General features: G+C 40.2%; 1 protein-coding gene across 5 annotated transcripts in view; it reads left to right on the top strand.

The window, feature by feature from the left end:
* Positions 1–26,790, top strand: part of MAP2K5 (mitogen-activated protein kinase kinase 5) — a 251,876-nt gene that overhangs the window by 79,741 nt on the left and 145,345 nt on the right. For all 5 annotated transcript variants that reach the window (XM_040969749.1, XM_040969747.1, XM_040969746.1 and 2 more), the window contains exons 9-12: positions 3,866–3,905; positions 15,586–15,654; positions 15,744–15,825; positions 24,604–24,665. In XM_040969749.1, coding sequence (XP_040825683.1) covers positions 3,866–3,905; positions 15,586–15,654; positions 15,744–15,825; positions 24,604–24,665 — 253 coding nt within the window. The remainder of the gene's footprint in view (positions 1–3,865; positions 3,906–15,585; positions 15,655–15,743; positions 15,826–24,603; positions 24,666–26,790) is intronic.

Consider the following 26,790-nt stretch of genomic DNA (forward strand, 5'->3'; position numbering starts at 1 on the left):
AAAATGTATGATTCTGTGCTGTGTTGTAATGAAGTTGGTATCAAGTTCTTTGTTTAGTCACCTGGAAACTATTGTTCTAACTGGAAAAGGAGAACATAGGGATGGCTGCTGTTCTCTTGTGCTAGTCCCTTTGTTATTTTAGACATCCCAGAAATCTGCAGCAGGCTCTTAGTGTTAGCCATCCTTTAAGGCCTGGAACTGTTCCCAAAAGGCCTCTGCTGGTCACAAACAAAATGGGACCCTCAGGACCAAACATGCAAAGTATTTTGTAGATCAGTGCTTCCCCCATGTGTTCACAGGAACAGGTAATTACTGTAGCAACAACAAACTAATTTCAAGTGTTAGCCGTTAATTAAAACACTACAGAGGAGTGTAGTTGTCTTTTGGTGTAACCAGAGCCTCCATTCAAACTTTATTAATCACTTTACAGTTAATGTGTTGAGGAAGGTCAGCCCAGTGGAGATGAAGTCTCTGTTGAAAGTAAACAAATTCTTTTCTGCTCCCACTGGAATACCGTTTGCAAAGTTAAGGGACAGACCTGACTCACGCCTGGCGTTGCCTTTGTCATCTCCTTCTCCTTGATGATTAAATGCTACATTGGTGCTGTCATTGCCCTGTAAACCAAACCACATAGCATCTTTATTGCTCGAAATCCAACCCAAACTTCCACGGATGAATTAGCGTGCATTATAATTAAATCATCAAGCTACACACTCTCCCACCCCCTTTTAATACACTTGGAAATAGGAGACTTTTCTTTTGGAAAAGAGATCGGCTTTCATGACAAGCTAATTAATTTGCCAAACTGGCCAGTATAGAATATGTATTAGAATGTCTTGTAATCATTTCCTTTTCATTTCTGCTAGTCTCAGAAGTCCCAGAGTGGCCTGTGGTATGAGGTAACAGCACTGCACTGCTCTCATTACGACTTTCAGTTCCGTGCGCATGCATTCAACTATTTGTCTTCCTGTTTCAGACCTTGCTTATTGAGTCTAAGGTGAAATTAAAAGTATCCGATGTACAAGAGGAAAAGCAGTGTGTCATTGTTGTCAGGTATATTACCTGCATACAGGGATAAATTACTGAATTCCTCAAATCATGCTGGGCTGTTGTCTTAATCCAACAGCTTCTCTGTTAGCACCGAGATACTTGTTTCTATATGTTAGTTGATTAAATAATGGGTAGATCATAAACCAAATTGTGACCTGAAATATAGGTTGCCTGGTAAAACGAAATGTCAGTGATACCTTGTGTTAAAACCAATACACTATTGGGGTACTACTCATCAAACATGTACCACTTTATACAAAGTATGTAACTTTTGTAAATTCATTAAGATCTTAAAAGTAACATGTGTGCAAGGCAAGTTATTATTTGCAGAAAAGCTGTAGACACTTTCATAGACTTAAGAATTCATGGTTAAAATCAATAATTATCACCTAATTTTTATTATCCTGTGTTTTCTATAAGTGAAATATACTTAAATTTCTGTACTAGTAATTCATATAATAAAAGCTTAGTTTACCTTTCATGATTGGCTTGACCTCTATTTACTTACATACAAAAAGCAGAGTGAGTAAGCTCTTATTGTTATGAGTAATCTCCTAGCATTCTTATGTGTGGATAAATATATTCATGTACTGCCATGTGTGCTTTCCGGGTCCTGCCTGAATTTGGAACAATTTATTTGTGGAAAGCTGTTACTAATAGCTGTAGGCTCTTAGTAGTCAGTCATTTGGGGGATTTGTTAGTGATTATTCAGTTTTGTTAAATTTATTAAAAATCTTTGTGCTCTTAAAACAAGGGAATTTTATCATATGTAAGGTATACCTCAGTAAAAGCATGGAGAAATTTGCCAGAGTGAACTAACAGATCAGGAGAAAGATGTGTCCATTTTGGTGGTAGTACAAAATGTAAGTGGTGTTTTTATTTCTGTTTGAAGAAATGAATGATTTGGAGGTGTGATAAGTGGGCTATTCTGGGGAATTACAGAGGCCCCAGCTTCCATTTCTTCCTGCTCTCACTCCTTGCACTGCCACCTTTCCACCTTGATGCTGTTGAAAAGAGAACAGTCTGATTGGAGCTTATGTATAAAATCCTGGTCACAGCAAGGTTCAGACTCTCCCAAACTACTTCACTTCTTTATGCTTTTGTGGGCCTACAGTAACCATGCTTTATTTAACGTTACACGATTTGTTTTGAAATTTTTCTATGATAGAAGACACTTTTTTCTCTGAATACACTGCAGGATTTCTGTGAAAAGCCACATTTCATGTAAATAGGAAAGGTCCTGATGAAGAGTAGGGATCTTTTATGGCTGCCAACCAATAAATGGATTCCTGACTTGAGTTCCAATGCTTCATTCTGCCCCTTTTCTTCGAAAGTAAACTTGCAAAGCTTTATAACTGTGATTTATTATGTGAAGAAAAAAATAATGTAAGCCATTGCTGATTTTGTGTTTTGACATTACTTGGGTGAGATTTTTAACAATACAGTTTACCTGCATATACAATTGAAAGAAACAAGTGCAAAACCTTGCATTTTCTATAGTTCTCTACAGTGCATGGCATTCGCTATGGTAGACGCCCCAACACAGGGACAGAGACGGATCTGGAGTTTGCAGGCCTCATTCACTCACTCCCCGCCCCTGGGTGCACTGCTTAGACACTGCTCTGCTTCCAATATTAGGAGGATAATATGGCAATTATCTCAGAGGTTGATTTTTTAAATTAAAGATTTATTTATTTTTTTTATTGGAAAGTCAGATATACAGATAGAAGGAGAGACAAAGAGGAAGATCTTCTGTCCACTGGTTCACTCCCCAAGTGCCTGCAATAGCTGGAGTTGAGCCAATCCAAAGCCAGGAGCCAGGAGCCTCCTTTGGATCTCCCACATGGGTGCAGGGTCCCAAGGCTTTGGGATGTCCTCTACTGCTTTCTCAGGCCACAAGCAGGGAGTTAGATGGGAAGCAGGGCTGCGGGAACACAAACCAACACCCACATGGGATCCCGGGCATATACAAGGTGAGGACTTTAGCTACTAGTCTACTGTGCTGGGCCCTCAGAGGATGATTTTAAGGGAATGTAAAATTAGTCAGTTTGGAAGCCATTCAGTTCCATAGAAATATAATTTACTAATGTCTTTGTCCATGTTCTCTCTCTCTCTCTCTCTCTTTTTTTTTTTTTTTAACAAAATGATCAGTTGATTGATTTGAAAGGCAGAGGGAGAGAGAATATTCCTTCTGGTTCACTCCCCGTGTAGTTACAACAGGCAGGGCTGGATTTCGCTAGGCCAGGCCGAAGCCGGAGCAAGAAAGTTCAAGCTTACCAGCCAGGGAGCTGGCTGGGAAGTGGGGCACTGCAGGCTGCAGCTTTCTGTGCTACATCAGAGCACCGGCCCCTGTCAGTATGCTCTGAAAGGGCCTTCAGCCCCTAGGTTCCATGGAGGTTGCCTCCAAGAAAAGATCCCTCCAAGATGCCAAACCCCTGGAGGGCCTCCTAGCAAATGATGTAGCATTTGCACAGAACCTCCACACATAGCCCCAGTTCTCTGAATCATCTCTAGTTTACTTACTTATGATACCTAATACTGTGTGAATACTATGTGAACGGTTGTTATACTTACTGCAGTATTTGTGGAATAGTGTCAGAAGCACCCTGTACGTGTTCACTAGAGAGGCAGTTTTTTCTTCTGAATGTTCTCCATCTGCGTTGATAGAATCCATGGTGCCAGAGCCCACAGCAGAGGACTGTCTATACTCTGATCACTTTGCTGCCAAGGTGTCTGGATATACCCGGGTGTCCTTCACCACCGGGGAGGCATTTTAATTACCCCAAGTGATTTCATTACTTTTCTCTTCTTACAGAGCACATCATGTTCCCAGCGGGAAAATATTAGCTGTAAAGGTAAGCACTGGATGCATTTTGTGAAATTCTTGATGCTTCCTGCTTTTCCTTTCCCTGTAAGCTTGATCATAGATATAGCTTGATCCTAGATCTTCTCCAAGAGGTGCTGGAATGGTTTAAGGTTTGCATGACAGGTAATGAGACGTATGGCCCTTTGGTGAGAGGCACCTGAAGGTGTTAGACGTGTGCCATGAGGTTGGTTGGAAGCTCAGTGCACTGCGATTCTTCCTATCTGTGTTCTCAGCTCTGTGGCATCACCATCTTCCTGGTCAAGTACCTCACATCGTGCCTAGCCATCCAATCCATATCCGCCTTTATCTGCCATGTCCTGTTACATGTTTTCCTTGGAATATGTCTGTTTTTCACTTCCTTTCCATTCACGTCCCTATTGCTATAACCTTGGATGAGGCTCACAACAAAGGAGCCTCATCCTTTGCAAATGGCTTCCTTGCTGTGCTTTGGCTTCTGTTCTTTTTATGGCAGCACTTTAAAAAGTATTTGTGTGCGTGTATTGCTAACTTATGTGAATGACATATAGATGGACACACAGAGAGCTCTCTCAATGGCTGGTTCACAGCCTAAATGCCTGCAGCAGTCAAGGCTGAGCTACGCTGAAGCTAGGAGCCAGGAACTCTCTCAAGGTTTCTTACATAGGTGGCAGGGCTGTCACTCTCCGCCTCCCAAGGTATGCGTTAGCAGGCAGCTGGATTTGGAAGCAAAGCCAGGATCAAACCCAGGCACTCAGATGGGAGAGAAAGATGTCTCCAGGAGCATCTTAATACTGTGCCAGATCTCTGCCTGCCCCATTATACCTTGTCCTTTTCTTCTCTTTTGTACTTTCTCACTCTTCCACAAAATTGAGAAATCAGGTCACAGATCTGACTACTTAGCTGTCATGCCCCCCTCACTATCCTCTGTCACATGCAACATAAAGCCCAAGAGGTCTGCTCCCTTCTGCAGTAACCAAGTACCACACTGAGCAGTAGAGTCAGGCTGCCTGTAGCTCCGCCGTGCATGGGATCCCTACTTGTTCCTATCCCTGTCATGATCCACTTCCTGTCTCTGTAAGTCTGAGTGCCCAGGCCCCCCAGGCCGTGGTGTATTGACTTTGCCACTGCAGTTACCAACCTTCTCAGTCTCTGTGTCCCTCAGATTCCGTCTTTGGTCTTCCTCAACTTGTGACAGAACCTTCATGACCTGAAGGCCCAGCCCTGCAGACCCCCGCTTCCATTACTAGGTTCTTAGCTGACACCCGAGGCACCTTATGTCTTGCCCCCAACCTTGGATCAGGCCTTCTGCGGTTGGCTCACCAGCCTGTCACTTCCTTTGTTTCCAATATTTGGACCTTGAATAATCGATACTTTTTCTGAGTAAGTACCATATACTAAGTATTAGACTAGATTTTTAAAATAAATTATTCATTCATCTGGTTCACTCTTCAAATGGTCACAACAACAGGGTGGCTGGCTAGCAACCAGGAACTTCATCTTGGTCTTCCACACTCTCATGTGGGTGGCAGCAGCCCAAGCACTTGGGCCATCCACTGCTGCCTTCACAAGTGCAGTGGCAGGGAGCTGGATTGGAAGTAGAGCAGCCAGGACTCAGACCATTACTCTGAAATGGGTTGCTGGCTTTGCAAGTAGTGGCTTAATCCACTGTGCCACCATGCTGGCCTCTAGGTTACATAATGATTATAATGAGAATTTTTTATTTTAAAGGCACAACACAACTCTATTTTACATTTGAGGAATTTAAACCTTGAAAGCTGATGTATTTGTACAAGGCTGTGCAGTTGGAAGACGCAGGGCCAGCAGTTAGAAGAAGCAAGTTCGTTTGCCTGCAAAGCTTACAATCTCCACCACAGCACACGGTTTTCATACAAATGACTGTTGTTGCTCTTGCCTCCTATCTCCAAGATCTTGTCCATTCAAGGCATCACCAAGATGCCATCTGAACTATCCACAATGAGAACATCGTCTCTTTCCTCAACACCATTTCTACATCTTTTGTCTTATTTGGGAAGCTAAGAACCTGAACAATTAAGTCATAATTGATTACACCTTTTAGTCAGATTTAGCAAGAACTAAGGCTCAGCAGACGTGTAATGCCATCAGAGGAGTTCTTCCCTGTCACACCCAGTAAGGCACCTAGGTTGTCTGATGTGACATTACTAAGTCTAGTTTTATTAACTTACGTGGTGTGGGGGTAGAAGGTGAAAATCGAGCTCCTTAGGATGTTTTCTTTGATCCTTCATTCAAACGAGATGTACAGAGTTCCAGAACTGTAAGAAACCTTAGAGATTCTTTATTGTAGCCTGCACATTTTACAGAGCAGGAGAGGATCAGAGTCTCTACAAATGACATATAGAGATCAGGCCCCATCGCAGGCCTCCCCTGAGCTCAGCAGGTGCAGCTGGGTTACATCTGCCTGAGCTTCCCCAGTCCTCTTTTCAGCAGTGTATCATCTACACAGGCTTGGACAGTGTTTCTCTTTCTCTGTCTGTGCCTCTGATGTGCTAAGCCTTGGATTGCTACTAATGACGTGAAGACAGTCAACGCTAGGCGATTACAAGTGAGCACACACTGCTACCAGTCATACACGAACCCGTCATTATTTAGCCTTGCAGGGACACTGATAAGTTTTTCACGATTTCATGCATTTGAATTATGGTTAACATTGGCTAATATTTATATTCTTGTTCATTGTTACTTTGTTGAGGGCCAACAACTGTTTCTGGAAGATTAAAGGCAATTTTAAAGATAAGATGCATTTTTAAACAAGCTGCTTAAGACTTTGACTAAAGGAAAAATAGTTAGGGTTTATTTGTGTGTGGTTTGCTAACTTTGAGCATTCAACTGGACTTTAGAGCCAGGATTGTATTATTCACTTGTATCTCTAGATTCATTATAATCACATAGTGGCTGCTCCACTGAGTTCAGTGGATGGACGATTTAACAGTACATGTAACTATTATGATTAAAGCTTTCTTTAGCCCTAAGCTTCTTGGTAACTAAGCGGGGAAAGTGTATAGTTTATATACAATGATAATCTCAGAAAAAGAAATGTACTTATTCTTCAAAAATGGCAGAATTTTCATTAATTATTTTTCCCCAAAAGATTACTGATTTAATTTGATAGCTGAATTACAGAGAAAGGATACACACACACCACACACACACACACACACACACCACACACACACACACACACACACACACACACACACACACACACACACACACACACACACACACACAGATGGATATCAGTCTTTGATCTGCTGGTTCGCTCCCCAGATTGCCACCATAGCCATGGTTAGGCTAGGTCAAAGCCTGACTGTCTGATTCTCTCATGTGGTTGGGTGGATGGCAAGGGCCCAAGCACTTAGGCCATCACTTGCTGCTCTTGCAGGCACATTAACAAAGGGTTGCATGGGAAAGTGGAGCAGCTGGCACTAGAACCTGTTCCCTTGGGGGATACTGGCTTTGCTTGCTAAGCCACAATGCCAGTCCCAGTTCACTCTTGGAAATATATTATTTAGTTTTCAAGTATTTGGGATATTATTTCATTTCCAATCATTTCAGTCTGTTTTGCTAATTTAATTAAGTTGTACTCAGAGAACATACACTGTAGAATTGCAGTTATTTTAATTGTTGAGAGTTCTTATATGGCCCAGAGTATGAACTATCTTGATAGTTGTTCTCTGTGCACATACAAAGTTTTTTCAAGTTACAGAATGGCATAAATGTCAGTTATATTGAGATGGGTCAGAGTTGTTCACTTCTTCTGTACCTTTACTAATTTTATGGGTGTTGAATCAGTCATTGAAAATATGTATTGAAATCCTCAATACTGATTATAGTTTTGCTTTTTCCTGACAATTCTATCTTCCACTTTGTATATATTTGTATATATTTTAAGTTTTATGAGTTGTGTCTGGGGTTGTTGGCCCCTGATTGAATTGGTTCCTTTATGAATTGACTTTTTTTGTCTACGGTGACATTCTTGGCTGTACATCTAAGTTGTCTGATGATGTGATAGCCATCAAGCTTTGTTTTCAGGAGTACTAGGATGACAGAACCTTTTGCTTTTAGCCTCCTACATCTTTGTATTTGAAATGAATTTCCTATACACACACATATAATTGGGTCTTGCTTTTCAATACAGTCTGATCTCTAATTTAAAACCAGAAGATTTTTTAATGTATGTCTTTATGTGTGCATAGTGAGGTCCTATGTCTGTAAATGCCCCAAATGGCTGTAGCAGTCTGGTGTGTGGACAAAGCCAGGAACCAGAGACTCCAGTTAGCCATCCTGCCTGGGTGGCTGGGCCCAGGCATTGAGGTCATCCTCCGCTACCTTCCCAAGCGAATTAGCAGGAGCTGGATCAGCAGTGGGGCGGTGCTTGGATACCAAAAGCTGGCATTGCACCTTAACCCACTGTGCCGCAATGCTAGCCCCATTGTGGTAGCCTTTTGATTGGAAGTGAGACTGTTTAATTTCCTGTGGTTATTAGAATGGTTGGATTCAGAGTTACCATTTCACTCTTTGTTTTCTATTCTGCCTGTATACTTCCTTTTAAAAAAGTGATTGCTTTAGGGTTTATATTTCCATTAACTGATCATAGTTTGTCCATGTAAATGATATGGTATCACTCTATGAACCCTGCAATGCTGTATTTGCGTTTTTGTCATTGCAGCCTTTGTTGTCATCAGATGTTTTGCATCTTTTTTTTTTAAAAAGATCTATTTATTGTGGATTTGCTTTTTAATCCTGTCTGATGATCTCTACTTAGAGAGATTTATTTTTTTAATCATAGATCTTCTGTCTGCTGGTTCTCTCCACAGATGGCTACTAGTCAGTGTTATTTCCTGTGTAAGCCAGGAGCCCAGAACTTCATCCGGATCTCCCATGAGGGTGGTAGGGACTCGGGCATTTGGTCCATTTTCCACTGCTTTCCTAGCTACGTTAGCGGGGCACTGCACAGCAAGTGGAGCAGCCAGGACTCCAACAGGCTCTTCCAGAGGGGTTGCTGATGTCTTACGTGGTGCCTCAACTCACTGTGCCATAACGCTGACTCCTACATTTAGTTCTTTACAGATTATGAACCCCAAAATGTCTTGCTACTATTTTTTGCTTCACATATACTTACTTACCTTTCAATGGCATTTAAAAACAAAATATTGATTTTATATTGTATTTACAAATTTTAGTGCCCTTTGCTTCTTGGAATGATTCACATTTCTATCTGATATTGTTTCCCTTTTGTCTGAAGTACTTTCTTCCTCTCATATTACTTGTAATGCAGGCTTCCTGGTAGTAAATTCTGTCAGCTTTTCAGTGTATGAAAAAGTGCATGTTTCATTTTGGTTTTTAGAAATATACTTTTATATTTATTGAATGTGGAATTCTAGAGTGCTCCTTTGCATTTTTCAGTATTTTCAGTATTTCATTTCATGGCTTCTAATTTGCTCTCTTTATAGAAGAGCTTATTGTCATTTTGATTTTGATGAGCTTTTTTAAAGAGATTTATCCATTTTTTCCTAGCTACTGTATTTTTCCTTGAAGACACCATCCTCTCTATCCCAGAAGTTAAAATGGACATTTGTTTTCTTGTCTTCCAAATCTCTCCTTCAAATCTTGGTTTCTCCATGATTTTTTTGATGTAGTTAGGCTCATTGGATTCATGTGTGTATCTACTATCCTATCATATATTCCGTTTGTGAATCAGCTTTGACTGATTTCTTTCTTCTTTTTTTTGGGTTTTATTTCTCTCTTTTTTCTGTGTTCTTTTGGGTTCCAATCATGTAATACATATGGTAGATAATTTTGCATTTCTGTAAGTATTCTTGAACTTTATTCTTCTTGCTGCGTTCTGTTAACTTTGAAGTAATGTAATTCTTTCAAGACTTGCTTCGTTAGATGGAGCCAGTCCAGTAGTTGGTCTGGACCTCATTTTCCCAGGTCAGCTAAGGTGGTATTCTCCTGACTGACTTCCTGAAGGCACAGGAATTACCCCGGCAGGTGCAGACACACACTCTTTCTGCCCGATGTGGAGTGTCCAGGCGTGGACTGTTCCCCTGGGACCCCTGTCCTCAGTTAGGCAGTCTGCTGCTGTCCACATGCTGCTCATGGCTCAGCGGTGTGCTCCAGGCCTCCTCTGCAGAACTCTGGTCCGTTGCCTGCAGACTCCAGCTGCCTGGGGTGCCTCAGCGCCTCAGCTGTGTCTTTTCCATGGATGGTGTCAGGGCCTTGAGGCTCTCCCCAGGTATGTGCCAGGCAGCCACATACCTCTTCTTGTTTCTTCCCACCCTGTGGGATCCACTCTCCTGTGCTGACAAGTGGCAGGAAACATGTTGATTTCTTATCACCTCTTCTTCCCTTGTCACCACTCTGATACAGAGGCTCACTTTTGCTTCTTGTCAGGCTTGTTGGTCAGCCTTTGAACTCTTCTCCCAGCAAATGGACACTATCATGTATTGATGATTTCTGCTGAGCTATGCATCTTGTATACATTCTCCTCATTTAATGAGAAAACTTTATTACTAGGTTCCATACCAGCAATAGTGGGAGGGACCATGACATAAATCCGGGCAGTCTCGTCCCAAGTACTGCTAACCCCATGCCACTGTTGATCACCACTGTTGATTTTGCTTCCTAAAAACATTATAATCAAGTCTTTCCTACTCTTGAAGTCTTGACAGCTTCAGCATTATTTCCCAAATAGACCAGAAACTCCAGTGACTGGAACTCAAGGTCCTCCCCTCTGCACCATCCATCTGCTTCTACAGCACGTCTTATGTGCTGAATCCCATGCCCATTGCCTTCTCGGGACCCAGTGACTTTCTGACACAAAAGTTTGGTTTACATATTCTTCTCGAATTCAAGAACCTTCACCTGTATCTCCATCTGTGAAAATCAGTGCTCAACATTCTCCAAGGGTCAGCCAAAAATCTTCTTCCTCCTCTGAACTTCTCTGGCTAAGGCCAAACATGTGGTATATCCTCCACTCACTCATATTCTCCTTTAAAACTTTCTAGAATTTTCTGTATGTGTCCTTGGAGTGTTGTCAAACACTGTCTTGTGTTTTGTTATTAGTCTACTTGTATTCCCCTATTATGTTGAAATCTCTTTGTAAATGTGGAGTAGGTGTGAATATCTTCTTACTTTACCCATCAGTTATGTAGAATCCTGCATGTAGGGCCTAGAACAGAGCACCACACACAGAAAGTATATGATTGTGGAATTAGTAAATCTTTGTTCTTTTGTCTTATTTATTGCATTCATTTGTCTTGAAGACAGGCTCATCTCACGTGTAGGATATCTCAGAATATTCTTTGTATGGACCATTGCTCTCACCCAGAATTCTGAACTTTTTATGTGTATATAAAAAGGGCAAAATGAAGGTTAAGAGTTGGAAGCACATTTGATCTTTTCCCAGCCCCCTCCTGACTTTTGTGTGACTCCAAGCATGTCACTTAAACCACCCAGTGACCTCAGTTGTGAAGCAGGCCCACCAGGGATCACAGAGGGATTGGGAAGAACAGCAAATCACAGTACTTGTCTGAACAAAATCACCTGCAGGCTCGGAAGGCTGCCCACGGTGAGGAGGACTTGGGGTTTCCAAGTCAAGCTTTCCTGTGGGTGCATACTGTGGATGTCTTTGGGAACAGTTAGATGAAGGTCCTCAAAAATCTGTTACTTTTCTCAACCTGCTCAGAATGTTTCTGATACTTGTACTTCTAAATGTTCGCCCTTCTTAACTGCCACCCCCCCCCCAAAAAAAACCCTACTGCAATGTTTTTCTCTTCGGATTTATGAGATGGGAAAATGTTATTTTAGATATTTTTTTAAAAAGAAACAATTTTGGAAGAATGGAAGTATAAATTTTTTACTTTGTGCCATTGATTTTGGACAATTTTCTGCCTCAAAGGGAACATTTCGAAAAATCACAAGTTTAATCACATTTTAAATATAACTATTCAATGACTGTAGGTAACTCCTGAAACGTGTTTCCAGCTCCCTTTTGTTTGTTTACTTGGGTAGGTAGGCAAGACAACTGCAGATAAATAGAGCAGAAAACGTAATAGTGTTAGCTATCTTGCAAAGAGAACCTTTTTATTGCATTAATATATTCTGTGAGATCTTTTAAATAGAGTGCATGGAGGATTTAATAGATTCCCCCATAGCTTGTGTTTTCTTATCAGGAAAAATGCATCCAACAGGAGAATTCTTAGCTTTGTGTACAGTGTGTGCTGATTATCCTTCTTGGATTGCTGTGGGATCCGCTGCTTTTAAATGAGCATTTAAATGGACCATTTGATTAATCATTTGTACACTGACTGTAATCCTCCCAAATTTCCTTTCTGAGTTGTACATACTGTAAAAGACAATTATGTCGCCGCAGATTACATAAGTGAATTAAAACAGAATAGCGGCTTAATTTGACCTGTGCTATTGCTCTGCTTCCCTTTAGTGGAGCGCGTGCCACTCCAGCAAATAAATGAAGTCATCCATGACAGCTTGTGATGAATTGCCGTATTTATACTGTATATTTTAATAGCCTCACACTAATTTAAATTGAGCACAGAGTAAATTATAATTCAGTCACTTGACTGCTTCTATTTAACTTGACAACTCATCCCTGTTTGTCCTGGAGGTGTAGAGAGAGCTGTGGAAATACACACAGGTATTTCAGCTTCTCACTTAACCCTTTCTCCACGAACTGCTCATCACACGCACATTCTGTCTGGTTTGGAACATTAAGCACATCCTAAACGTGTGAGTGTGGGGAGGGAGGTGGCGTAAGGAGGATCGGGGCGTCTGTACTTCCTTGCACTTTGAAAAGAAAAATCAGTGTTTCTCCTTGCTTTTCTCCATTGGGTTCAGAGAAGGAGCGGGACTTGTTTCTTTTTAGCAGTTTTAAAGCTCAGGCACAAGAATGCCCAGGGGAAGGAGAATTAACCTTCCACCCAGGGCCAGGTCTCCCTGGACACAGAGCTTTGGAGTGTCTGTATTGTTCAGTTTTAAGGTGAATTTTGCTTTCCCACTCAAGTTCCCAGAAATCACTTGATTCAAGTCTCTACCTGTATGAAATCCACAGTTCTAAACTGTGGCAAATGTCTGAAACCATCAGGGCCAGTTCAAGTGCAATGAATTCATTGGCTCCACAAATACGGTTTTAGTCCCTGCATTCTAGGTTAGTGAGACACTTTTGTTTGTTGCAGTGTTTATGTCTTTGATTTTAAATTCAGTTTTAGAAATCAAGCAATCCATTTCCATTTTGCCTAGAAACAGCTTATTTAGAAGATTACAAGTGTAAGGAACACTTTAATTAAATTCCACGTCACTCTGATGGACACTACTACTGAAGAGCCCAGTGCTGGGGGCTGTCAGGGTTGGAGAGCGCGGGTAAAGACGCAGACTCAGGGCTTGCTTGTGAGCGGCTCACAGCCACGCTGCACCGCATTCTGAAGGCTTCTGTTTTTACGAAGTGTGGAATGGATGAGTGCTAAGGAGAAATGCAGGGGCCCAGATAGAAATGGCTCCTGATGGAAGGCTTTGATTGGGTTTCGTGGAAGTAGTGGCAGCATTCAAGCTGAGTGCCATCGGTATTCTTAGGGTTAGGTTAGGGCACATCCCAGAGGGAGGGAACTGTAGGAGCTAAGCCTAGGGGAAATGTACAAGGCCTGTGTGTGGGTCAAGAAAAATCATTTTTAAAAAATTGCCCAGTTTCACATGAAGAGTTTACTTACGTGAGAATATGGAGAATGGAATTCGAATATGGATTTGAAAAAATTTTCTCAACTGTCAGGCTAGAGCCTTAGATTGTTCTAGGCCTTGTGAACCCAATGGAAGTTCTTGGTGAAATGAGTCATAGAGTTCTAGCCAGTAGTTTCAGGTTAACTCTGAGGTTTGACTTGCCATGAGGAATCCTGTTTTCTCTGGTTTGGTGGTGTGAAGATACAGAATCCCTTAGTCATGCTGTATCTTAGCACTGAATAAATAACGTTTTGAAACCTTAAATAAGTGATTCTCCACATTATTGTGGATTGCAGTCTAGCTGAGTGGGTTTTTAAGAATACTTGGGTATGATTCCAACCAGGGAAATTCTGATTGTGTTGTTCTAGGATAAGGTCTGTGCATCAAGAAACTGCTACAGTCCCCCTGGTAATTACACTGTGAAGCCAGGGTGGAGAACTACTGCTTTAAGGTCAATAATAACTTCATTCCTCTTAGCAGACTTTTTAGGGTGAAAGCTTTTCTGTACTTGACATAGTGGTGTGAACAGCAGTAATATTTTATGGCATAGAATTGAAACCACGCTCAATGGATTTATTTTGTTGCTAAGTTTTTATACAAGAACAAAAATGTAAGTGAGTACCTTTGGCAAATGACTATTGATCGAGAGAAGTGTTTAAATGTTTCTTGGCAGTTTCATATTATACTTACAATCTAGTTTTGTGAGAGCTTTTATAAATAACCCTAAAGCAAACTCTTGATAGAAACTGGCTAGGCTCTTTTTCCTCTCTGCTTCCCCTCCCCCAAAGGATTGTCAGTACTAGGAAATGTGTGTTTTAGAATTGTCCTTTTCTTTGCTTGCTCTTTCAGCAGTTTTCAACACATAGTTTGTTTCTTCTGCTCCATAATTATTTGTATATGTATTTTTTCATATTACATGTCATTTTTATATATGACATTATAATGAAATATATATTCTCCATTTGCAATTCAAAATTTCATTCAGTGTTGGTTGAAGTGCTTATATCTGTACTGTCATGATAATCCTGAAAGTTAAATTTTTTTATCCAGAAACGTCTAGAGTAGAAGATTATGTCACAAAACTTAAAAATTATTTTCTACCTATTTTGTTTCCATCATTGTCAGCACTAACTTCCTTTGAGCTAGTTTTATCCAAGTGCTTAGTACATTTTAAACAGTTGAAGGTCTTCTTTCTGAAATGCCTTGGCAATGAGCTTGGATTCCCTCTGAGTGAAGTGTGTAAGTCCTTGCATCTCGCTGTGTTTTAGCTCTGCCGCCCAGGTGGAAGTTTTAAGGAAAGCCATGAAACTCCAGGCAGCACTGGTAGGCACTCGTCACAGGGAGCTCTCCCAGTGCCTGCCTGCAAGCTCCTAAAGCCAGAGCCTTGCTTTGCTGCCATGAAAAGGCTTCTGCCCAACTCCCACATCTCAGGTTTGCGTTAGCCAAGGTGCCACTGCCAACCTGGAAGAAAGGGGAACATGGTCACCTTTGTTTCAAACCCTTTCTCTTTCACTTCTTTGCTTATCGCCTGGTGGCTGCATCACAAGATAGTTCTTTTATTGTTTCTGCATGGTTTGGTAGTCATGGGTGTTTTACTCTTAGGAAAATAACAAATGTACCAAAATAGGGAGCCTAAATTAAGCGTGCTGTAACTTAACTGACTTTTAAAGCCATCACTGCTGACCTCTGCGCCCTGGCGTTTTCCTTGGGCCCATCAATCACCTCTGTGCACCCTGCACTGATGAAAAGGTTTGACAGCCGTGGATACAGTGTGTGTTCCCAGGGACTGCAGTGGTGGGAAGAGCAGGGGTTGTGGGAGTGAGGAGAGAAGCTCTGGGATTTTTAGTTCTTGTATTTCATAAAGATTGTCTAGTCTGAAGGGAAATAAATATGTGACTGTTAATACTTTTCATGTTTAGGTCATACTACTAGATATTACACTGGAACTTCAGAAGCAGATTATGTCGGAGTTGGAAATTCTTTATAAGGTAATTTTTTCTTAGCCATTTTAACAGAAGCATGCCTGTGGTATGGGCTCACACATTTTTAACTTCTTTTTGTCTTCCTTTTCTTACAGTGTGATTCATCATATATCATAGGATTTTATGGGGCATTTTTTGTAGAAAACAGGATTTCAATATGTACAGAATTCATGGATGGTGAGTTTCCTGTCATAATACTTTAAGAATGGTTTTTGAAGTAGAATACTTTAAACCCTGATTTTGAAATAGATGTTGAGTAGAATTAAAAATGACTAAAATATATTAATAAACAATTACCTCCGTTATACTCTAAAATCATCTTAGTATTAGGAGTTCCTGGTATTAACATTTACAGTTGAGCTGTAATTCCAAGAATGTAGCTTCACTCACTTATATTGAAAATTTAAATAGAACAAATTAAATGCTCGTCTAATTGGTGGTTTGATATTTGATTCTTCAATGCAATCTGTCTTTATTCACAAAACAGATGTTCTGTGCCTTTAGTGTTTCAATAGCCAAAACAGATTTTCTTGTAAAGAAAACTATTAACCCAATGTCCTGTGCTTTTCAGAAAGAAATCGGTTCTTAATTGCAAGACAGGAAATTGTTTTCCAACACAGCTGTTTAGCCAAGATGTGTTTAGTTTTCTTTGGACTTTAGCCGTTTTCCTCATTCTGTATTTTCCCTTTTTAACTGTTTTGGTAGCTGCTTTTCTTGTTCTCAACATTTTGGCAAAACACAGGGTTTTGGGGGTCTCCTGTCTTTGAAATGCTGTCATCAGTATGGTTGTTTACTCATTTTCAATCTAAACCATCTTCATCTTGTACATATTCAGTTTTTGTATATCTAACTCATTGAAATGCAACCTTTTCATATAGATAGTTCCATGTGTGTACATTATTAAGGCAATTCGTTAGTGCCCTGCAAGACTTTTTCGTAAGCCAACGTTGATACCTTTTCATTCATTATTATTTGTTTTATCTTCTTTGAGAGTCAGGAATGAAAATGGGGGTGAGGACTGGACACAGGCAGAGAGAATTCTTCCATCTGCTGGCTCACTTCCCAGATGCTCACAGCAATAGGGCCAGGCTGAAGCCAGGAGTCTGGAACTCCATCTGAGACTCCGTGTGGGGTAGCCTGCTGCCTCTCAGGGTGCACATCAGCAGGAAGCTGGACTCAGAACGGGAGCCTGAGGGTGAGCTCACACTCTCTGATACAGGATGCAGGTGTTTCACTTAGTATGGTAGCCACTGTCTCAAATGCTTGGCCTTGATACTCTGATTAGCACTACAGTGAGTATGTGAAGGTGTTACATCTTTAGATATTCATAATAAAATTAATAATGCATATATAAATAATAGTGCATCCTAAAGTAGTTATTGTAGATGTCTAGAATTTAAAATATTTCTAAACATTTTGTTTATTTGAAATATATTTGTATACTTCAGAAGAGGGAGAGACAGAAAAAAGGAATAGAGCAAGAGACCTTCCAACTGTTGATTTACTCAAATACCTGCAATTACTATGGCTGGGCCAGGCTGAAACCAGGAGCCTGGAAACTTCATCCAGGTCTCCCATGTAGATTCCAGGAGCCAAAGGATGTAGGGATTTTTCAGCTGATTTTCCAGATGCATTAGCAGGATCAGAAATGGAGCAATTAGAACTCAAACCAGCACCCATATAGGATACTGGTGTCACACATGGCAGCTCAGTTCCCGATGCTACAGCGACTATTCTCCAAATTTAAAGTGTTGTAATCGTATCGATAGTGTGACAGCTATGGAAACTGACTAGAAAAGGTAGACAATGCAGTAATGCTTTTATGTGCATTAGTGTGCAGTGTTTGTGTGTGCACATACTCCTTCAGTTCTGTGGGGAACAAGCCCAGGAGTAGACTGGTCAGATCCTGTAGCCCAGTTGTGGTATGCCCAAAGAAATCTTTTGCTATTTTTTTTGATCCACTTTTGTTTAGGATTGTGTCGTCTAATTTCTTTATTTTTGAGAATTTTCTGAAGTTCTTACTGTTGTTAGCTTCTGATATCCCATCATGGAGAAGAAACATGCTTTGTGTGGACGCAGGCCTTTACACCTATGGAGGCTTGCCTTACAGCCTCACATACTCCCTTGAACTGTCCTGGAAACTGTCCCTGTGCACTTGGGAAGACCGCAACCTGCTGTTGCTGTCTCCTACATACGTCTGGAGGCTCACAGTGCTTTTCCTCATTAATCTATCTTCCTATTTTACCTGCTTTTTAAAAGTAGGATGTCGAAGTGAGTGCCTTGTTAATGTTTTTCAGTTGTCTGGTTCTCTCTCCAACTGGATCACATTGTGCTTCGCATGATTTGGTACCTTGTGGTCAGGTGCTTGTATGTTCATAATTGTTACCTCCTAATGGTGGATCCGTCCATTAGGAAGTGTTTCTCCTTGTCTTTAGGAACTGTATTCATCTAAAATTTATTTTGTCTAAATGTTAATATAGTCGTCCCAAGCTCCCTGTTGATTACCATTTGCACAATATATTTTTTCCATTACCTACTTTCATCTTATAGTTGGGTTTTTGAATCTAAATGTTCTTGTAGGAAGCAAATATTTGGATCAATTCTTAATATCCAATCTGCCAATCTTCTGTTTAATTAGAGAGCTTGTGTCATTTACATAATTACTGATGGGATGTATATCTGCCTTACTGTAGGTTCTTTTCCTGTAAGTCTTACATTTTTTATGTTCCTGTATTACTCTTTTCATATATATTTTCCTCTAAAGATTTCTTTATTTATATAGAAAAGATAGAGATATCTAGTTCCCATCTGCTGGCTCACTTCCAAATGTATGTAGCAACTGTGGCTGGGCTAGTCTGAAACCTGGAGGTGAGAATGTTTAGGGACTCAAGTACTTGAAATATCACCTGTTGCCTCCAGGATACACATTAGCACAAGTTGGAATTCAGGGTAGAGCTGAGACTCAAACCCAGGCACTCTGATATGTGCCAAGCATATCTGAAGTGGTATTTTTTTTTAATTTATTTTTATTGGAAAGCCAGATTTACAGAGAGGAGGAGAGAGAGGAAGATGTGTTCACTGATTGACTCCCCAAGTGACCACAGTGGCCAAAGCTGAGCTGCTCTAAAACCAGGAGCCAGAAACTTCCTCCGGTCTTCCCACGCAGGTTTAGGATCCCAAGGCTTTGGGCCGTCCTCGACTGCTTTCCCAGGCCTCAAGCAGGGAGCTGGATGGGAAGCGGGGTGGCCAGGATACAAACTAGCACCCATATAGGACCCTGGGCTCGTGCAAGACTAGGACTTTAGCCACTATGCTACTGTGATACTTGTTAATGTACTGTTTCACCTTCTGTGTATTTTGTTTTACTGCGTTTTATGAGTTATAGTCTTAGTAGTTGCTCTAAGAATTACAATGAACATCTTAACTTGTGGCAGTTTACTTCAAATTGATAGCAACTTGATTTTAACAGCACACAAAAACTATTCCTTTATAGATCTATTCCTTCTCCCTTCCTTTGTGCTGTTTATGTTATGAAATTACATACTTAGACAGTTGTATCTAATGCAGATTTGTAACAATTGCTTTATAAAGTTATCTCTTGAATCATGAGTAAAAGTAATAGCAAAACATATTTACTGTATTTTTACATTTACTAATGCAGTTACCTTTAGCAATACTCTCTACGCCTTTATGTGAGTCTGAGTTAATGATTTTCAGGTTTAAAGAGTCCCTTGTATTTCTTGTAGGATAGGTCAGCTAATTTCTAATTCTCTGTTTTTGGTTTATCTGGAGCTATGTTCATTTCTGCTTCATATTTATACAATAATGCTGGCGTCCAAGTTTTGGTTGGCAGTCTTTGAGCCATTTGAATACATCATTTCATAACCTTTAACCTGCATTGTTTCCTATTTAGAGTTAGCTTTTGATTTTTTTAAAGATTTATTTTTATTATTAAAAAATTTTTTTATTTGTTTTTACCTGAAAGAGAGAGACATAGAAAGAAGAGACAGAGAGAGATCTTCTCCCTGTTGGTTCAGTCCACTCCCCCCAAATGGGCACAACAGCCAGGTCAGGGCTAGACCAAAGCAAAGAGCCAGAAATTCTGTCCTGGCATCCCGTGTGGGTAGCACTGTCGCAGTTAGGCCATGCTGCTGCTTTTCAGTCACATTAGCAGGATCCTGGACTGGTAGCAGAGTGGTCAGGACTTGAACTGGCTCTCTAACATGAGATGCCAATGTCACAAGTTTTGGTTTAATGTGCTATGCCACAATGCTAACCCCCACCTGTTGATCTTCTTAAGAATTCCTCTATTTCCTGTGTCCTCTCTAGCTGCTTTGAAGATACTTTGTTGCTGTTGGCTGTAGACAATTGATAGTGATGTGTCTAGATGTGGATCTTTTTCAGTTTACCCTATGTGGAGTGTATTGAGATTCTTCAAAGGTATCAATTAATTTGGCAACTTTTTGGCTTTTATCTTTTCAGATGTTCTTCCTGGCTTTTTCCCTCTCTCTTTGAGGTCTCCCATTATGCATTTGTTGATTTCCTTGATGGTGAGAATATGTTCATTTTTCCTCATTCTCGTTTCCTTCTTTTCCTCATACCAGATAATCTCAGTTGACCATTTTCTCATGTCCTTTGATTCTATTTTCTGCCTTCTCAAATTGCTGATCTGCTTTACTGAGCGTTTTATTTTCATTAACGTATTTTTGCATTTCAGAATTTCTATTTGGCTAAATGATAATTTCTGTCCCATATTAAATATTTTTTCTTTAGGGCCCGGCACAATGGCTCAGTGGCTAAATCCTTACCTTGCAAGTGCTGGTAACCCATGTGGGTGCTGGTTCATGTCCCAGTTGCTCCACTTCCCATCCAGTTCCCTTCTTATGACCCGGGAAAGCAGCAGAGGATGGAACAAGGAAGGCATTGGGACCCTGCACCTTTATGGGAGATACTGGAGGAGGCTCTTGTCTTCTGGCTTCAGATAGGCTCAGCTCTGGCCATTGCAGTCATCTGGGGAGTGAACCACAGGATCAAAACTACTTTTTTCTGTCTTTCCTTCTTTCTGTGGGTCTGCCTTTCAAATAGAAATAAATAAATCTTTTAAAAATTCTGTATTTGGAGTAGCATTTTCTTCATACTATAAAAAAATTATGTATACTTTTTTATTTTAATACTATATTTGTTTATTTGAAAGGCAGAGTTACAGAAAGGCTAGGGAGAGACAGAGAGCAAGCTCAAGAACACTTCCCTCTGCTGCTTTACTGTCCATGTGGTCACAACAGGCCAAAGCCAGGAGCCAGCAACTCCATTCACGTCTCCCACTTGGGTGGAAGAGGCCCAACAACTTGGACCACATTATCGTGGAGCTGAATTTAAAACATAGCAGCTGGAACTCAAAGCCATGTTCATATATGACAGCTTAACTTGCTGTGTGAACCCCAGTTATATCTTTTTGATATTTGACGTGCTAGTTGGAGAGTGGTACATAGGCTTCTGTTTATGTTCAACAGAACCTAGGCTTAATTTGAACTCTAATCCTCGTTCTTGGATGAACTACGTTTTTAGGATGTATTCCAGTGGCTCAGAGGCCTCTTGCCAGAGCTACCTGCCAGCCACTGCAGCTTGGTGAGACCTCCACCCTCGATCTATCATCCATGATCATAAAGTTCAAATAGCTGCATGAATTTGGGGATGACAAGCCCCACTATGCTTGTAGTCACCAATAGAGCTGATTCTGGATAAGATTGGGAGGAGTGGAGGAGTAGCTTTTATTTTATTTTATTTTTTTTTTTTTTTGCCTGTTGTGAAGATAACAACCCTAATTCATCAGAAAGGCGTAGCAAGGGATGAAGTTGTTTGGCAACAGACATGAGTTTTTGCTCCCTGGTTAGTCTTCTCCTCTTTGTTCCTATGTTGGGTAGGAACATACGCTGTAATGACAGTGACACAGGTTAGGAATAACCTCTGGCCAGGAAGCCCTGGGAAATGACATGTCACAGAGAGCAATACAGTGGCCTTCGGATTACAGTAAAAAAAAAAAATCAAACCTGTCAAGATACAGATGAGTAAGTCTCTAAATATTTTGAGTGTCAGTGTCTCAGCTCTGGTTAAACTGTGTCCATCTATATCTTAAAATATCGTGTTGTTGTGAGACTACTTTTAGATTTATTTATTTTTCATTGGAAAAATCAGATTTACAGAGAGAAAGGGAGACAGACAGAATGATCTTCCATCTGCTGATTTATTCTTCAAGTGGACATAATGGCTGAAGCTGAATTGATATGAAACAAGGAGCCAGGAGCTTCTTTGGAGTTTCCCATGTGGGTGCAGGGTTCCAAGGCTTTGGGCCATCCTCTACTGCTTTCCTGGGAGCTGGAAAGGAAGTAGAGCAGCTGGGATACGAACTGGAGCCCATGTGGGATCCCAGCACTTTAGCCACTATGCTACTGCAGCAGGCCTGTCAGTGGAACATTTTAAGCTGCAGGAAGTGTCCATGTAATTTAGCCCTTTGGGGTTCCAAGGCTTGGGTCTTCTCTGAACTCTGGCCTCAGCAGACTCATGGCCATGGCTGAAACACATGTGTAAAATAGTCATTGGACTCATCATTAAAGTTATTTGCAACACTACTGTTTGATAATTTGGTGGCTGTAAGAATTCATTATTTGGATGAACTTGTCATAAAATGATAGCAAAACTAGGTTAAAATTAAGCCAAAATCTTTCTGCTTTTTTAAGCCTAATAATCGTATTGAATTGCACAAAATAAACTCTTAGAGTTTAACACGAATCCTTAATTCTGAATAGATCATCAGCTTTATCTTTTTTTTAATGTCTACTGAATATGAAAACTATAGGATGATTCTGGGTTAATGCAAAAGAGCCAATCCTATAACCAGCCATAGAATGACTAAGGAAAGTGAGTGTTTAAGGCAGTATTTACTAAAAACAAATGAAGTGAGCTACCTCAAAATGGAATTCCTTTTTGGTTTATTCTCCTAAAAATCGTGGTAAAGATAATATTTGTCTTTTTACTTTAAGCTTGTTAAAAGCATTGTCCAACTGGTTAATCAAGCTCTGATTGTAAGACATCTTTCGGGTCAAAATGGATGAGCTTGTGTCTGCTGCTTCTGAGCTCACTCCCTTCCTACGGAGTTGCTCCGGCAGGCTGCCGCTGTCAGTCTTTCAGATACTAACATGAAAACCTGGCTCTGGAGATTGCTCATCCTTGCAACTGCCAATTCATCTGAGAGATCAATGGGAACATAAAATGTTTTTCCTGCCGTATCTTTACCTTTATTGCATCTGTAATAAAAATGCTATTTTAGTAAATAAGAATGGTTCAGCTCATTGCAGAAGTGTGTTTTTTCATTATCTTCCCAGGAGCACCCAGGGCCAGAGCATAAGGTTTAATCACATCCTGGTTTCCCAGATTGTTGTCACACTCTGGAAACTACAAGCAAAAGTTACCTAAGAGTGCTTGTTTCCCTCTATTTGCTTTAAACAGGAAAAATACAAAGCCAGTGATTTCACATGTGTGTGGATGATACTTTTCCCAGCAGAGAAAAAATAAGTCCAGTTTTTTTCTCTCTCTCTCTCTGATATTCAACTTTAGGAACACTTGACATCAAAATCCTGACATTTACAAAATAGACTAGATAGCCTTTCTAAAGAATGTCCTGCTGCGTGTTCGTGCCTAAGGAGCCCCCTGCTTCACATCATCCAGCAGTAAGATGGTGAGCAGGAGAGGTTTGCCTCTGAAAGGAAAAGTCTGTTTCTCAAGTGTCCTGGACAGTTTCTTTACAGAACTGGAAAGCTGTACACCCCAGTGTGACTCCTAAACAGAAACTATAATATAGTGTTAAAATAGTTCCCATATAATGATGTCATTGTATGAAGTAGTTCTTGTCACACACTCTGTTCCTGAGCTCCTTGGACCACTTGCATAAAATTCCAGTTTTCATAAGCAAGCCCAGATTTATTCTTAGCAGTGAGTGTGAATTTCTTCAGAGTAGTCCCCTAGGAAACACCATTTCTCCCTGTGATGCTGTGACAGCTACAGCAGGTTTGAGATCTCCTCTTGTGAATCTACTTGAGAGCAGTTACATCTTGCTGGTGAAATTTATGCTAATTTCAACTCATTCATTTCCTTGTCTGACAGATATTTATTAGACATCTGCTGTCTGCCAGTTGTGCTAATTTGTAGATGGATAAAAATGAAAAACAAAATCATGGCTCTTGCTTTAATTTTGTTCACAATTTAGTGGGTTTGGTTTTTCAGAACTGCCAAAAATTAATTTAAAGCTGAATTCTGTATAGGTGGAGGATTTAGTGGATATCACTTTAGTAGGAAGTAAGTTGTAAAATAATGAGATTTTTTAAAAAAAATTACCTCATCATGTAGCTTTTAAAATGGTATCAAAGAGAAGTTCCAGAAAAATATTTTTGAACTAAGAAAACATCTCTAAAATGGATGGATTACTTGTTTTGGAACCTACATTGAAGAATAATATTCATTTAGATAAATATTAACGTTGCTGTATTTACTTTTTTGGTGTTTCATGTGTGCTTTGAACCTTGTATCTATTGGTTTGATAACTGTAAGTTCCAAGATGAGGCTTAGTTTACATTTGACAAAACTGGTACACAGGCAGATGCTTAAATATGATCATCATGTCTATCTGTGTAGTTTTGTATCTGTATTTAAATTTACGCATAGATTCTTAGCCTACTGTTTTCCTTCAGTTTTTTATATAGTTGACCGTATGCTTGGGAATAAAATGGAAGTGTCTAATTATACTGCATGAAAAGTAAAATTATGGATTAAATAAAATTGGATTTAAAACCCCATTTTACCATACATTTGCATTTATATTCTGACAGGGAATGCATTAGAGGGGGGGCCAATGCACTGTTTGATAATATCATTTGTAGTAACACAAGATACTTGTCTTCACAGGGGGATCTTTGGATGTATATAGGAAGATTCCAGAACATGTTCTTGGAAGAATTGCAGTAGCAGTAAGTATTTGGCTCCCATGTTAGGGGGTTTGGATGATTTACCCCTTCCTTTTTCTTTCATCCCAGCTGGCTGTGAGGCCCCTTCCTTCCCTCGACTGGGCTCACTTTGGTCCTTTCTTCTCAGAGACCCACAGCGTAGACACCTGACATGCTTAGTCTCCCAGGAACTCTACTCTGTCCTGGTGTCATGTGTTTGTAGGGCTCTCAGTGCTCACCTTGACCAAATCCTGTGAAAAGAAACTGGCTTTTTGGATGTTTAGTAGTAAAAGGCATGGGATTAGAGGATGCTTAAGAAATCAATATCATTGAAACAACCTATGCAAAAATCCTGCTGTGTTCTTGAAGATTATTGCAGTTTTCTGTTCTTGGTATTTAATATTTTTCATCAGTTGTGTGTAGGAATTATTCCCTTTGTGACTGCAAGCAGCTTTCCTGTGTTATATATTCACTTATAAACTGATGAATGTACCAGCTAAACTGACGTTGGTGGATTAAGTTCCCAGTTCCAATTTGGAGTAGTACAGGTCGAGCAGTGTCTTAGAGAAGTCCCAGGGTGGTGCAATAGTAAACAATTGCTAAACTAAAGGCACTCTGATAACTTAGTGGTTGAGTGCAGAACAAAGTGATTATACCATGTACCATTTAATTAAATGGCTGATTTTCACATTCATTAGACATCAAACTGACAGCTCACATCCTTTAATCCAGTATGGACACTTATGCAGTCTTGGTTCATTGTAATTCACAGCTTTCCTTTTTTCTTTCTAATTATTAGTGTGAACTGCCCAGGGTGAGGAGAACTTTCTTTTCTCCTGCTAAACAGCTTCTAATCTACAAGTCTAGGTAGATTAGTTTTACATGAAATTTGAGTACTTAAATCACTACCACAGATGAAAATAAAAATGTTTCATTTCCTCCTCTTATCTCGGGGAGGGGACAGATGCTTTGTGGCTTTTGGCAGTTCTTAGCTCTAGAGTTTAATAACACATGTAATACAGGGCAGACAAAGGCAAGGATACGAATTAAAAAGAAAAAAAGTGCACTCGCTTTGTATGCTCCATTATCTGTTGAACTTGGCAGAAACAGAAATCTGACTTCTTTGCCAGAAAAGTGTGTTCTTTCTGCACTTGGTAAATCTTACCCTTCCTCCTGCGTAAGACGTCCACCCAGGGCCACTGGATTTCAGTTCTGATGGGTGTGAAGACTGACTCCCAGTGGGGTCAGCAGAAAAACACTAAAGCTTCAAGTACAGGGCTTAGCTGTAGAGTAGTTGAAAATGTGAGAAAATTATTTTGGTGGAAGGTGTTAAAGTGCTAGTTCAAAGCATTATTTGTTTCCATGTGTTTCAAAATTAGGATTTTTGCTTTTTTTTTTAACCTTATTTAAGGTATATTTATGTCCAGTTTTTCCAGCTTTTGTAACTTAATAACGTTTTAGTAACCAAAACTGCTTGTGAATGGCATACAAGAAATGTGTCTAATAATTTTACACTTTCTCTTCCACTTTTAATAGACGATAAAGGATAAAGTTTAGTGCTGAGAGAGAGACCTCCAACTAGCCTACTAACTTGGTTACAGTTATCACCACATTGGCAATGCCTGACACTGGGTGGTTTGTATCAATCACTGTAAGACTAGCAGGTTGATGGATAGTAGTTCAGGGCTTGTAGAGACAGTGTCTCTACAGTCTGGCTGGATTTCCGGTCTCAGTGGGTGTTTCTCACACAATGTTCAGAAGCTACCAACAGCATCTGGCCCCTGGGCTTCTCAGTGAATCCAAGAAGGCACATGTTGCTCCTGTTGGCATTCTTGCTGGAATCTGAGGACAAGGCAAAGGAAATGGTGTACTTTGAATACTCCCTCTAGCAGTCATTGTTACAAGCTTTCTGAACAAATGTTACATTATTTAATCTTCATAGTTACTCTGTGAAGTATGAGTTATTGAAAATACTTAATATATATGCAGCGTGATATTTGGAAAGTTAAATAACTTGCCAGAGTTGGGAACAAGTTCATTAGTACTAATTTGAGAACAAGGCTGTCTACCTCTAAATCCCTTATTCTTTTACTCTCCCTTTCTACAAAAATGAGAAAAAATGGGAGTGAAAAGGACAGCTAGGTTAGGG

The sequence above is a fragment of the Ochotona curzoniae genome, unplaced genomic scaffold (assembly GCF_017591425.1).
Source record: "Ochotona curzoniae isolate NIBS_2020 unplaced genomic scaffold, NIBS_Ocur_1.0 scaffold_4701, whole genome shotgun sequence".
Taxonomy (NCBI): Eukaryota; Metazoa; Chordata; class Mammalia; order Lagomorpha; family Ochotonidae; genus Ochotona; species Ochotona curzoniae.